Here is a 13,863-nt window from a genome sequence, read left to right as displayed (position 1 = left end):
TCCTATCAATGAGATTCCTGAGGAGTATGGGGAGATTAGTGCTCACTGTAGAATGTGTAGATTGAGGTGAGACTGAAGGACCATAGATGGTGGTATTTTATTTTTTGTTCTGTTTGGGTGGTTGTTTTACTTTTATTTTTTGTTTTGTTTTGTTTGTGATGAGGTCTTGCTAAGTAGCCTGGACTGGTCTCAAAATCATTGATCCTCCTGCTTCAGCCTCCCAAGTACTGAGATTACAGATGCATACCACCATTTCCAGCTGCATTTTATTTACCAAATATTTATTAAGTACCTACTATTTCGGGCACTAATGATATGCCCTGGGATTAAAAACATGAAAAAGTTACAGAGCTTGTCTTCCTAGTCTACAAGTAAAGAGGAAAAAAAGAAACAGAACATTTTCTTTTGTTATTTATTTATTTATGTAATGTTACTGGGGAAGGAACCCAGGGTCCTGTGCATGCTAGACAAGAACTCTGCCACTGAGCTACACCCCAAGCCCCAAGATCTTTTCGTTTTGTTTGTTTGATACCAGGGATCAAACTCGGGTCTTTGTGCTTGCAAAGCAGGCAGCTAAATCCCTGGCTCCCCAAGATCATTTTAATACAAAGAAATAAGTATCACAATTAGATATAAACAAAGTAGTCTGAGACTGTCCCAGTTTGAAGTTTGAAGGGACAAACTTTGTACCTTATCTATAGAAAATGGCTGTTGTTTCTTACCTCGTACACAAATTGCTAGGAATAAATAAAATTACAGTTTTATGAAACAGGTGACATTTGAACTGGACCTTGAAAAGTGAAAAGTTTATCAAGTGAAGATAGTGCAGAGAAGAAAACTACAGATGGATAACAATGTCAGGACCTTTCTACCCTGCTAAAATATTCTCGGAATCAAGTGAGGTTGGAAAATATTTCAATGTAAAAGTGTAGTTGAAGAATAATGTATTGAAATAATTCAGTCAGCCATTCATGTGAAGTCAGAGCTCTGGAGGCTTGAGAGACAGAAATATTCTGTTTTACACATGTGATGTGCACCTTTTTAGTCCTAGGCTATGTCCTGGCCACCTTTTTAGGAAAGGTCCAAGCAGGGGACTTTTTTTTTCTTTATTCTCAAGCACTTCACAACTATCAGAACATAAGAATCCCACCCTACAGCGCAGAGCACCAGTGGGTTGTCTGGACAGCGCGTCAGTAAAGCAGAGACAGCCCCTTCTAGCACTTGGCCTGCAAACCTTCCCCCAGCCCGCACAGGTCCCGTGGTGTTGGAATCTCTCTGGGAGCCTTGTGACTGTGAGGAGGTTAAGTTGAAAGACCCCCATCCCACCAAGGAAGATGTCAGATGGTTGCCAATTAGACACATGACACCTTGCTCAACATCATTAGTCATTAGAGAAATGCAAGTCAAAACCACAGTGAAATATTACACACCTAGTAGAGTCGCCAGATTATTTTTTAAATGGACATTGCCAAATGTTGACAAGTATACAGAGCCGCAGGAATTCTCATACATTGCTGGAGGGAATATATAACATTATACAGCCAATTTGAAAAGCAGTTTGGAATTTCTGATAAAGTTACATGTACATTTATCATATGACCAGAATCCTGTTTCTGGGTACATTTGTGGCTTTTTTTTTTTTTTGGTATTGGGGATCGACCTCGGGTCCTTGCGCTTGCAAGGCAGGCACCAGAACTACTGGGCTAAATCCCTGGCCCTCTGGGTACTTTTTGAGAAATGAAACCCCTCTACAATCCACTAAAAGACATCTATGCAAGTCCTTATAGCAGCTTTATCACATAATAACCCAAATTGGGAGCAACCCAAATGTCCACCAGAATGGAAAATGCATTGAAATAATGGACTAGCATTTAACATTAAAAAGGAAGTAACTAACTACTAATTGTGCAGCAACATGAATAGATTTCAAGACATTACATTCAGTTAAAGAAGCCAGGCACAAAAGCTTACATAGGCTATGATTCCACTTATGCACCCTTCTGCAAAAGACAAAAGTAACAGGAGAGTCAAATTAATGGTTGCCGGAAGTGAGGGGAGAGGATTGGCTGAGTACAGAGGGACATAGCACAGGGACAACTTACTGTGGTGTTGAATATGTTCTGTATACTGTGTGGTAATGATCATGCCATTAAATATATTTATCAAATTTTATCTTTAAAAAGATGAATGTTTACTAAATATAGATTGTATCTGGAAAAACCTAGTCACAAAAGAGCACCTAGGGCTGGGGATTTAGCTCAGTGGTTCCACCACCTGCTTCACAAGCACAAGGTCCCAAGTTCAATCCCCTGTAGCCAAAAAAAGAGAGAGAGAGACATAAAAGAGTGCCTTAACCTTTGTGGTCCCCACATCAGGCTCAGGAAGGTAACATCTAAGATCTATCAGCTGCTCAGGGCTCTACCTGCACAGATAGTTGTTTAAATACTAATACTAATACCCATACTGGTGCCCTGAGGCTGACTTTTACCCTCTCAAGCCCGTTCTTCCCTACTTCTGGCTTCTAGCCCTGGACAGGGCATGCTCTGACCAAGTGCTAATTTGGGGCATGTAATCCCTATTTGTGACCTATCAATGGAGCCAAAGTTTCTGGTCAGTGGGGCTGAGCTTATAAGATGTTTGGCTCGCCTGTTACAATCACATCATCAGGAGCAAGCAGCACTTGTGTTTCTGTGCAGTGGGTAACTGCACCTCACATGCTCCTGAGAGCACGTGCGGGGCTCTGTCATTTCAGTGCTCCTCACATGGGTCAACTGTTCCAGTGTGCGATGGGCCACCCGGGTTCAAGACATCTTTACAGCTGGGAAGCTCCTGGCTCTGGCCCTGATCATCATCATGGGGGTTGTACAGATATGCAAAGGTGAGTGTCATAGGAATAACAGGGGGCCCCACACAACTTTCTACCGCAGGCCCTAGGGTTTCCTGGGTCCACCACTGACAGATCTCTTCACTTGCTTGTTAAAGGGGATGAGAAACCATATTCCCCAGGGTGGCTGAGGGTAAGGAATTTCCTCCAAAACTTGCTGAGTTTTGTCTCCCCATGCTCTCGGCTTGACTATAAAACAGCTAAGTAAAGACCCTGGACCTCTAGACTCCACTGCCATCTTGCCTCAAACTTAGGGAAGCTCTGGACCTCTATCATATTTTGTCCATATCTGAAAAATGGAGAATAGAAGAGGAGAATTTCTGTGTTTCAAAATTACTCATCTCTGCGAGAGAGAGCACTACATTCCTGAGGCCCCTGCCAACATTCCCCACTGGATTTGGTCTTTTCCAAGGCTAAGTCTGTATTTGGTTTCCATGGGACCCGTGGCACACAAGGTTCTACCTGCGTCACTGCCTCACAGAGAAAATCAGATGAGAGAAAGAGAGACTTCCCAGTTGCCCATGGGTCCTGAAGGCAGTGTGGAGAATTTGAATGGTTTGTTCAGGAAACAAGTTTCTGCTACATAATGTGCCTCCTTATTTTAATCCATTGAATTAATTCAGTTACCAGTTGTTTTTTTTTATGAATTTAAACTTAAGGAAATGACTGTGCTATATTTTCAGAGATAATGATTCCTCCTAATCTGGTCTCAATCCTTTCTCCTCATCACACTAATCTCCTTATTTCCTGTCCAAATGCTTGGTTACAGATTAATGAATAACGTATTGTTAGTTCCACTCTATCTCATCACTCTCTCAACAAAATTCCCCTCTAGTCATGCCAGGGCCTCATACATGCAAGGCCATTGCTCTAGATATTGCTGTAGCCCAGCACCCTGTTTTGATGGCACACTGTGTGCAAGACACCATGCTAAGTACTAAGAATGCAATTTCAAGGCTCTTTACAAAAGGTCCCTAAAAACAGACCAAACACACCCCTAAAAAGAAATAGAATATAGACAAAACAAGCAAGACAAGCTGGAACTAATATAGAAGCTTCTGTCTGAACACGTTGTTCTTGATGCTTTCTTCGTGGAAATGCACAAACAAGTAGTAGGGAAAGTGGTCAGGAGACTGCAAGTGACTCCAGTCTTACATGTCCAGAGCGCAGCAAGACAACCAGCCCCCCGTGTACTATGGCCCTTCCTTCCAAGTAATTTTCCCCTTTAAAAAAGAAATGCTGCCATGTACAAGAACCTGATAGCCTCCATTAATGTAAACATTGTACACCATAACATGAGCTAAGACAGATAATATCAACAAGAATGAAAAATGGGATAGGGAAATCAGTGGAAGAGGGAGGTGGAGAGAAGGGAAAGGGGATTTAAAACAAAAAATAAGCTGTGGTATGTCCATGTAACCACTCCCCAAGATGACTGTAAACTGCATGAACTGCGGACATGTACGATAAAGTTAAATGTTAAAATTGTTAACTGTTTTGAACTTTGAACTTGAACCCTCACTGGACTTACGGTTACCAGGTACTGGGAGGTCCCTAGAAGTGGATTTCCCTGCTCTATTTAGCCCTGCTTCTCCAATAGGACGAATTCACTAGAGACCAAACAAAGAGCCGGCATACTCTCTGAGTAGCATCCTGCCTGTTATGTCCACAGGAGAATACTTCTGGCTGGAGCCAAAGAATGCATTTGAGAATTTCCAAGAACCCAACATCGGCCTCATCGCATTGGCTTTCCTTCAGGGCTCCTTTGCCTATGGAGGCTGGAACTTTCTTAATTATGTGACTGAGGAACTTGTTGACCCCTACAAGTGAGTTGCTATAGCCCAGTTCTTCCCCTCACTATTAAAAGCCCTTAACACCTTATGCTAGAAAAGGGAGCACGTGTGCTCTACCCACTTCTCACCCCCATCCTGAACCTGCTCTGGTCTCTCCTGATGTAATAGTTCATTTCTCAGGAATTTAAAGCATTTTCCATCCACCCTGCCAGGAGGGGAGAAAGGGTCCTGTGACTGTCCCAGAGCAGGTTAAAAGCTAAAAACTTCTAGATAACACCACTGCCTTAGCAAATGCCCTGGTCCCACAAGGCCTCTGGGCATCCTGTTTTCAGGACAGGCCAGTTCTTGTGTCTCGAGGCAGATGGAAAGGTGCATGGTAGAGATCTGGCTCAAAAAGACATCAGCAGGTATGGAGCACATTTCCAGCCTGAGCTGTTTCGGTACCTTTAAATTGTCCTGCCCTGATTAGATAAAGCCCACCTCCCAGGTAGAGAAAGCACCACTCAGGTGCAAGGCTAGCCTCATGCAGACCCCTCGCCAAAATAGCACCCCAGGCACAGGCCTCCTTCTCACCTCCTCTCCCTCTACAGGAACCTTCCCAGAGCCATCTTCATCTCCATCCCACTGGTCACATTTGTGTATGTCTTTGCCAATGTCGCGTATGTCACTGCAATGTCACCCCAGGAGCTGCTGGCATCAAACGCAGTCGCCGTGGTAAGAAATCAAACCCAGAGGGCTGGGGATTTAGCTCAGTGGTTCTACTTCCTGCCTTGCAAGCTCAAGGACCCGAGTTTGATCCCCAGTACGAATGTGGGGGAGGAAGATCAAACCCAGAATGCTGACATAGATTTGCCTGTGTAGCTTCACTCACTTTTCCCTGATCCATGGGCTTGTGGTATTGGAAGTCATCCTAAATCCTCAGTGCAAAATCCATGTGTATCCTCGACATGGGATTCTCAAGTGTCCAGGGGCAAACTAATGACTGGTTGTACCCAGAGCAACTACCGTGCAGAACTGAGTTGTTGCCCCTGAATTTGTATGGCTTGAGAAGCTGAAATATGTAGTCTCTGACTCTTTACAGAGCAAGTCTGCTGGCTGCTGACCCATTGCGCTTTAAACTCTGACTGTGAGGCTTCTATAAAGGAGACAGGCTGCTCCTCACAAAGCTAGAACCGTGCACAGGGCACACCATTTCTCTCCATCTCTGTTTCCTCTGGAAAGTGAGAAGCTGACTGCTCATCAGGGAAAAGTGGGTGCTGGCGAGCAGTTCAGAATTGCAGTTTGTGTTCTTTGGGGAAAGATCATGCAGATCCAAGGGGCTGGGGTCCTGGATACCCGAGGAAGGCCTTGGAGCCCCGCTGCTGCCTCACCTGGCTTCAGTCTGGGCCACAGCCCCACCCTTTCAGACAGTGCCATCGCTGATGTCATCTCTAAGAACATGAAGAAAGCACCCTGCCATCACCGGGGCAGCACCCATGTTCCTATAACCAACAGCCTTCCCTAGCAGGATAGCTACTTTACACAACCCCTCCCCAGCTGTGTGCTGTAAAACTGGCTCAGCATGTACAGAGAAGGCGGACCCCCTGCATTTTATAATATAGATTTAATAAAGCTTTACAACCTTGTCTTTCTCAGCTGAAGTAATGGCTGGTTCTTATTTCTCTTTACCAACATAATGTTCCTGTGAATGTAAAAATTCTTAACCCTGTGAGTTAAGAGTCATGCATGTTTTACACGAGAAACAGCCTAAAAATTACAAACCCCCAATACTCAGCAGGCTGAAGCAGAAAAACCATGAGTTCGAGGCCAGCCTTGACTATACAGCAAAACCTTGTTGAAGAAAATAACAACAATAATAATAATAACTACAAACCTAGGGCTGAGGATGTTGCCCTGTAGTAGACCACTTTTCTAGCGTGCAACAGGCCCTAGGTTCAGTTATTCTGAACTACTGGGGTGGGACATTTACAAGCCTTGCTCAAAGCAGAACTAGGATCTGAACTGAGATCTGTCTGATTCACAAGTGTGGAGAAGCGATGTTGGGTTCTTGGGGCCTGGGCTTATGTCATCTGGCTCCCAATCCTGGGCCCTCCTCTTCCTAGGTGTGTGATCTCAGGTGAGCCACTTAATCACTATTGCCACAGTTCCCTCATCCCTAAAACAAGGATAGTACATGTCAGCTAATTACTGTTATCACATCCAGCGTAGTGCTAATCAGTTACTTTCTCAGAGCCTGTGCCTATCACTGGATGCAGTGGTACAGGCAGGGGCTGAGAGAATCAGCAGTGGGGCCGGGAGATAGGCGCTCCCCAGAGATGAGCAAGATGGAGGTGAAGAATGCTCCTCACCTTTTCCATTTACACTTTTGTTTTCCCTCCCAGACTTTTGGAGAGAAACTCCTAGGGGTCATGGCCTGGATCATGCCCATTTCCGTTGCCCTGTCCACCTTTGGAGGAGTTAACGGGTCTCTCTTCACCTCCTCCCGGTGAGTGCCTCCTGGGCCCTTCCCTGGCTGGGGCGGCTCTGCTGTGTGCATTGCTCCATGTGTATGTGGTGGGCTTGTCTGTGTCTGTGGGGGCCCGTGTGGGCTCCTGGTGGTGGCTCTGCTGAGGTGTGTGTGTGTGTCAGTATGGGTGCTGAGTGGCCGTGCACCTCACCTGCACTGTGTGTGGTGCGCAGATCGAGGGCTTCGCATGCAGTGTCTGCCTTGTTGCAGGGAGCAGGAGGCTGCAGTTGGCAGCAAGACTGTGTCTTGGCTATAGTCCTAGAGTCCCCTTTCCACTCCCTGGACACAAACAAGCAGCTGCTGGCAGGGAAAGACTCCTACTCTCAAGGGACCAGAGAGAGGCTCTGCCTGGGGCCTCTGGGTCTGGCCTCCCATGAATGTTCTAAAGCCAGACCAAACACAGGTTGGGTTCACTCTGGGTGCCACGAGAGTGCAGGGCTGCTCCTCACTCACCAGGCAGGTGCCGCCACCCGCGAGACGCAGGTGAACATGAAGTGAGAGGATGGGGAAGAGTGGGAAGAAAGCATTCGTCAGTGAAAGTCTTGCAGATGGTCTCCATCCCAGAACTCTGGGAAGCCAGATGCAGGTGTGTGCCGTAGAGTCCCCACATCCAGGGATCTATCTGCTCCCGCTTCCTGCCCCATATCCCTTCCTGCCACTTCCAGAATGTTCTGTTGAGGCCAGCAGATGGATACTGGATGATTTTCATACATGTGATCCAAGGAGACCACCCAGGTTCTTATAAAGCCCCTTGCCCTTGGGACAGAGCCCCACTCTGCTTCCAAGGCCTCCTGTCACATTAAGTGGAGTTCCTGTGAAATGACAAGGGACTGCCATGTTTTCAGGAGTTAGAACAGCAAAGAGGAAATGTATACATCCCCTGGACCCAGAACTCTTAAGAGAATCATCCATAGCTACCTCATGTGCATGTTACACAGGAGCCATGGTCACCTGGAGGCCCCAGCCGAGGGCGAGCGGTGGAAGATGAGTGACCCGGGTGGCTCCCTGGGACCTATGGAGGAGAGTGGCCACAGTAGCATTAGAGTGGGCTTCGTCCCTCAGGCAGGCCAGGCCACGGTCTGCATGCATGTGGTCGAGCTGCATGTGCGTGCAGGAGACAGTGGCATGTGGTATGCTCAGCCTCTGATTCAGAGGTGTGACCTCACCCACCCAGCTTCCTCAACTCATCTTCCAGTGCCTTCTTCCTTTCCTCTGTCCTCACTTCCATTCTTTGTGTTCTGGGAAATGGAAAAGGTGATCCTTCCTGAGGAGTCAAAGCGTGTGTGGGTGTGTGCTATGCTAAATGTCGTTGTCTCCTCCATTGCCTGCCAGCGAGGCAAGGATTGTTTCTTTTGAACGTGACACTTGCAAGTGCTGTTGTAAACACACTTGGTCCTGGCTGCAATCAGAGGAGGGATATGAATGTGGGACCCTGGCTATGTGCATGCGAAGGCCCACAGAGCACCTGGGCTCAGTCTAGTGCATGAGGCTGCTCTAAGGACAGGAGCGGGGGGAGAGGCAGGATATGGGCATCTGCATGAACTCCTGGTAGTGACATTGGCCCAGGTAGTTCATGCTGGGGCCACTGCTATGGATATTGGAGCCAGTCACTATTTGGAGTCAGTCCCCACACTTTGGACACACTGCCACTATTCCACACACCGATTACAAAGTAAGTGGCATTTCTCAGAACTCCCATGGTGCCAGCACTGCACCTTTCTGTCCTTTTCACGCCATCCTCTTTGCTCTTCCCCTAGGTGCTTCTTTCCCTAGGAAAAAAACAGCAGTCTGTTTTGCACTCATTTGTAAAATACAACAATTTATAGCATTTTCCCTCTTGGAAGAGGGAAAAGGAAATGTGTGTGTGTGTGTGTGTGTGTGTGTGTGTGTGTGTGCGCGTGCGCGTGTGTGCACACACGTGCGTAGGATGATAGAATCAAGGCCTTACACTGAGCTATACCCTGGCCCTTTTTATGAACGTACTGAGTGAGGATCTGTAAAACTTTTGAGATAGGGTCTTGCTACATAGTCCACACTGACCTTCAACTCACACTTCTTCCTCAGCCTCTTGAGTGCTGGGGTTATAGGCATGCGCCCACATCTGGCTGGCTTTTTCATGTTCTCTCTCTCTCTCTCTCTCTCTCTCTCTCTCTCTCTCTCTCTCTCTCTCTCACCCCTCCCCTCTCCTCTCCTCTCCTCCCCTTTCTCTCTCTGGTTTTTTTTGAGACACAGTCTCACTATATAGAAATCAGTCTAACCTTGAACTTGTGGTAACCCTGCCTCAGCCTCCCAAGTGCTGGAATTATGAGTTTGTACCATCATGCCAAGCCGATTTCTCTTCTTAAAAATAACATTTAGAGCTGGGCATGGTGGCACATACCTGTAATCCTAGCATTGGGGCAGCACTTGTGGGAAGGCTGAGGCAGAAGGACTGAAAGTTCGAGGCCAACCTGGGCTTCATACTAAGTTCAAGATAAGCCAGGGACTACGTGGGCAAGACCATATCTTAGCCCATGTTATTTTATTTTTGAGAGAGGTCTTGCTAAATTGTCCAGGCTGGACTCAAACTTGCCATCTTCCTGCCTCAGTCTCCCAGAAATGTATGTCACCTCAACTGTCAACAATAAAACTTTTAAATATCAATATCCTAGTTGTGATATTATACTGTAACCTTGCAGTGTCCTGATGGAGGAGACTGGGTAAAGGGTACCTAACGTCTCCCTGTTAATTTTTTACATATGTGAATATTTTGCTCAAAATAAAAAGTTTAATTTTTAAAAAAGGTTTAAAAATAATTGTCCTGGTTGTGAATGTCCTATTAGGGATGATAGTTCGGTGGTAGACCTCATGTATAGTGTTGTACACAGGACCCTGAACTCAATCCCCAGCACCAAAAAAATTTTTGTTCTATAAAGTATGAGAGAGGAAACTAAAGCTACTCATAACTCCACCATCCAAGATGTTAGTGGGGCATTTTAGTGTATTCTTACATGCTCATAAAAATTTTCCATTAATTAGAATCACAGATTCCTCATTTAACACCATGTTATTAGCATGTCCTCATGTAATCTATTCTTTTCAAAAACATGTTGTGGCTTCATCATTTTCCATGTATGGACAGATCATCTTTTATTTAACCAGTCTCATCCTTTTAAGCATTTAGGATATTTCCATTTTTTTCTTAGCATCGTTGTAAATATACCTTTCTCCAACTCTATTCATTTCTTTGGGTTGGCTTCTTGGGACTAGAATAAGTAGCCCTGAAGGTGTACATGTGAAGTACAGTTTACACGCAATTATATGAATGGGTCATAGTGTTCAATGGAGGAGTTTGACAGTTACAGGGAGCCATGCAACTGCCCCCCAGAACTTCTCCACTCACACACACACACAGCTGCGCCTGATCTCCGAGTACCACGAGAAACCTGTTCAGCGCTCTCCACGGGTAGTTCACTCTGGTGTTTCAGGGCATCTGTACACCCAGCGGGTAGTGAGGCGCATCTGGACAGGGTTGGAGGCTGTAGGAGAGGGGCTATTCCCACAGCCTTCCAGACTTTGGGGGTGACACAGTAACAGTGCCCCGAGCCAGCCAGACCTGGAGTAGGCCCAAGGTCTCCCCCGCTATCCAATGGCCACCTCTGATTTGCCTGCACCCTCATTAGGACTAGAGGGCTGTGAGGTGCACAAGAAGGTGCGTGCTGCTTGGAGGTGAGCATGGAGGAGGGACCCTGGCTTGGTGGCCGGTGGGCCATTCCCAGATTACCTGCTCTTTTTTCCTGCCAGGCTATTCTTTGCTGGAGCCAGAGAAGGCCACCTTCCCAGCGTGCTGGCCATGATCCACGTGAAGCGCTGCACGCCGATCCCAGCCCTGCTCTTTACAGTAAGGGCCCCACATGCACCCTCCCTCTCTTTATACCGCAGTGGGGCTTCACCCTTCCCACGCACACCTGTCACCCTTCTGGTTGGCCCAACTTTTCCTAGGCCTTAGATAATCTGGCAGATGGATTAATCGGCCTTATTAATATCAGGAGCTATCATAAGGAAAGACCCCGAGTCCAAAACACCTGAAGCTGTCAGCCTGGCTCATTTTCATTCTCCCACCCTGTGGGGACAGACTGAAGTGACCACCTCATAAACACACGGCCCCCACATCAGACCTTCCTGGTGCCTGTAACCATGGGGGTGAAGCTTTGAGCCTGTGCTCTGGGCTGCTCACTTGAAAACCCATCTCCCGCCACCCCAACTTCTTGCCCCAGAAAGGAAGACCAACAAATTGAAGGTAGAAAAGAAGAAATTTGAGATGGGGAAGAAATGAGGGTAAAATTTCCCTGGAGTAGAATCATTTAAGGAGAGCTAAAGGAAAGCGCAAAGACTTGTCCCCATTGAGTCTTTTGAGTTATTCTTTCCTATCTGGGTCCTGAATAAAACGTTAAAAATGACTTTGGAAAAAATAAAATGGCTTTGGCCCACTGAAGAAGTGGTCAGAAATCCGAATAAGAGAGCTTGGGGAGCCAAGGGCATTGTACACCATTGGGAAATATCAGAATGTTCAGGCCCAGGCTGAAGGTCATCCTGATCAGTTAGCCATAGAGTTATCTGGAGAAGGTTGTGTTCCTTCCTGCTGGACCACATGGCTTTTTTTTCCAACGAGCCTTACCTTGGCTGCACAGCGAGCACAGCAGGAGTCAGTCCTTTTCACCCATTAACATCTTCTCAAGTTTTTTCACCATCAGATCTCACAGGAGAACTGACCCTTTTAATGACCTTCACAGATTACCAGAGAGAAAAGCATGGCTTCCTCTAAGAGTCACAGAGATAACTTTGAAGTTAGAAAGTGACCTCCATCAAGAAAACCTCACAGGGATGTTATGAGAGTTAAATGTGTTAATATTTGCAGAATGCTAAGAATAGGACCTGGCTGTGCAACTGTTTACAAAAATTTTTTAAAGAAAAGGAAGGAAAATAAGTGAGATGACTCAGCCAGTGGAAAAGGACGAGGGCAAGAACAAAGCCTTAATCTTCAGTTAATAATCTTCTCGGGGTTTCTTTTTAAAAAGTAAAGAAAAAAGAAATTAGCTTTAGCTGTAACGAAGGGAAACATATAATGAGAAAAGGACTGATGCAGAGCCAGGTGACACCAGGTGCCCAACCCTGTGAACCTCCTCCAGCCTCTTGGGTACTTTTGTGATCACCATTGAGCCCCTCATTTCCCCAGTGCATCTCCACCTTGCTGATGCTGGTCACCAGCGACATGTACACGCTCATCAACTACGTGGGCTTCATCAACTACCTCTTCTATGGGGTCACGGTTGCTGGGCAGATAGTCCTTCGTTGGCAGAAGCCTGACGTCCCTCGCCCCATCAAGGTGAGAGAACCTCTTTGGGGATCTGCTGTCACCTTCATTTGATTCAATCTGAGGGGACAGACATTTCCTCTCTCCCCTGGAGACAGGACCAGAATAAATGGCCCTGGGGGAATAAGTGGGTTAAACGTTATTTTCTTCACAGCATTCCATTGTTTCCTACCACTCCAATTCTCAAACCCAGCTGGATTTTCAGGGCTCTCCGGTCTCTCCAAGGTTTCCTCCCTGTTCTTCCAGATAGACAGATGTCTCCCTCCCAAAATGGGTTTCCTCTCATCTGCCTGTCTAGGTTCTAACTGTACCAGGTGTGGTGGCAGCCTGTAGTCCCAGCTAATTGAGAGGTGAAGTCAGTAGGATCATTTGAGCCCATGTTCAATCCCAGCCTGGGCAGCGAAGTAATACACTGCCTCAAAAACAATGAATATATTCTCACCACTTTCTAAATGGGCCTCAAGTACCTCCTCTTTTTTGAAGCTCTCCAACCCTCCAAATACCTACCTTCCTTCTTTTCTTTCTTTCTTTCTTTTTAACCGCACTGAAGATCAAACCCAGAGCCTCACCTCACTCACACCTAGTGCTAGGCAAGCACTCTCCCACTGAGCTATTCACCCAGCCTCCCTTTTCAAACTCCTGTGACCCTACATACACTGCTGTGGTTAGTGAACTTAATGACTGCTACAAAAATAATCTCTTATGAAAGGAACTGATGGGACCGTTCAGAACAAGATATGCTAGAATGCTGAGTTCTCCTGCAAAACAGAAGAATGATACGGACCAGAACACTACTAGAAAGAGAGACCTGAACCTACCAGAAGATTCTTCCAGCTGAGATATCAAGGGCCCTCCAGATCTCTCAGCTCTCCACTGTTATTTTTGTTACTATTTTTCTTCCACTCAGAAAATCTGAAAGGTTGGGGATGGTGGTGCACACCTATAATCCCAACACTCTGGGAAGCTGAAGCAGGAGGATCACAAGTTTGAGTCCAGCCTGGGCAACTTAGCGATTTAGCAAGACCCTGTCAAAAAATTTTAAAAGGCTGGGGATGTAGCTCATGGAAAGCCCTGGATTTAATCCCCAGTACCTTTAAAAAAAAAAAAAAAGGCAGGTGGGCATAGTGACACATACCTGTAGTCCCAGAACTCTGGGAGACTGAGGCAGGAGGGTTGCAAATTTGAGCCCAGCTAGAGAAATTAGCAAGATCCTGTCTCAAAGTCTGAAGAATAATTATTAACACATGTTTTTTATTCATAATAAATACATTCATCAGGAGGAATTGGTAATATACATATCAATTTTTTTTTTTTTTTTTTTTTTTTT

General features: G+C 46.1%; 1 protein-coding gene across 2 annotated transcripts in view; it reads left to right on the top strand.

Annotated features, from left to right (window-relative positions):
• Slc7a8 (solute carrier family 7 member 8) overlaps positions 1-13,863 on the top strand; it is a 52,320-nt gene that overhangs the window by 35,928 nt on the left and 2,529 nt on the right. Inside the window, exons 4-9 of one of the 2 annotated variants that reach the window (XM_010637782.2) lie at positions 2,753-2,878; positions 4,557-4,710; positions 5,268-5,391; positions 7,059-7,162; positions 10,967-11,063; positions 12,399-12,548. In XM_010637782.2, the coding sequence (XP_010636084.1) occupies positions 2,753-2,878; positions 4,557-4,710; positions 5,268-5,391; positions 7,059-7,162; positions 10,967-11,063; positions 12,399-12,548 (755 nt within the window). Of the gene's footprint in view, positions 1-2,752; positions 2,879-4,556; positions 4,711-5,267; positions 5,392-7,058; positions 7,163-10,966; positions 11,064-12,398; positions 12,549-13,863 lie in introns of those variants that run through there. The other variant, XM_010637783.2, reaches the window with a different exon arrangement.

This window comes from Fukomys damarensis, unplaced genomic scaffold, assembly GCF_012274545.1.
Source record: "Fukomys damarensis isolate Sample0158 unplaced genomic scaffold, DMR_v1.0_HiC HiC_scaffold_17, whole genome shotgun sequence".
NCBI lineage: Eukaryota > Metazoa > Chordata > Mammalia > Rodentia > Bathyergidae > Fukomys > Fukomys damarensis.
Note: the sequence above shows the minus strand (reverse complement) of the source record. Positions and strands in the feature narration are given on the sequence as shown.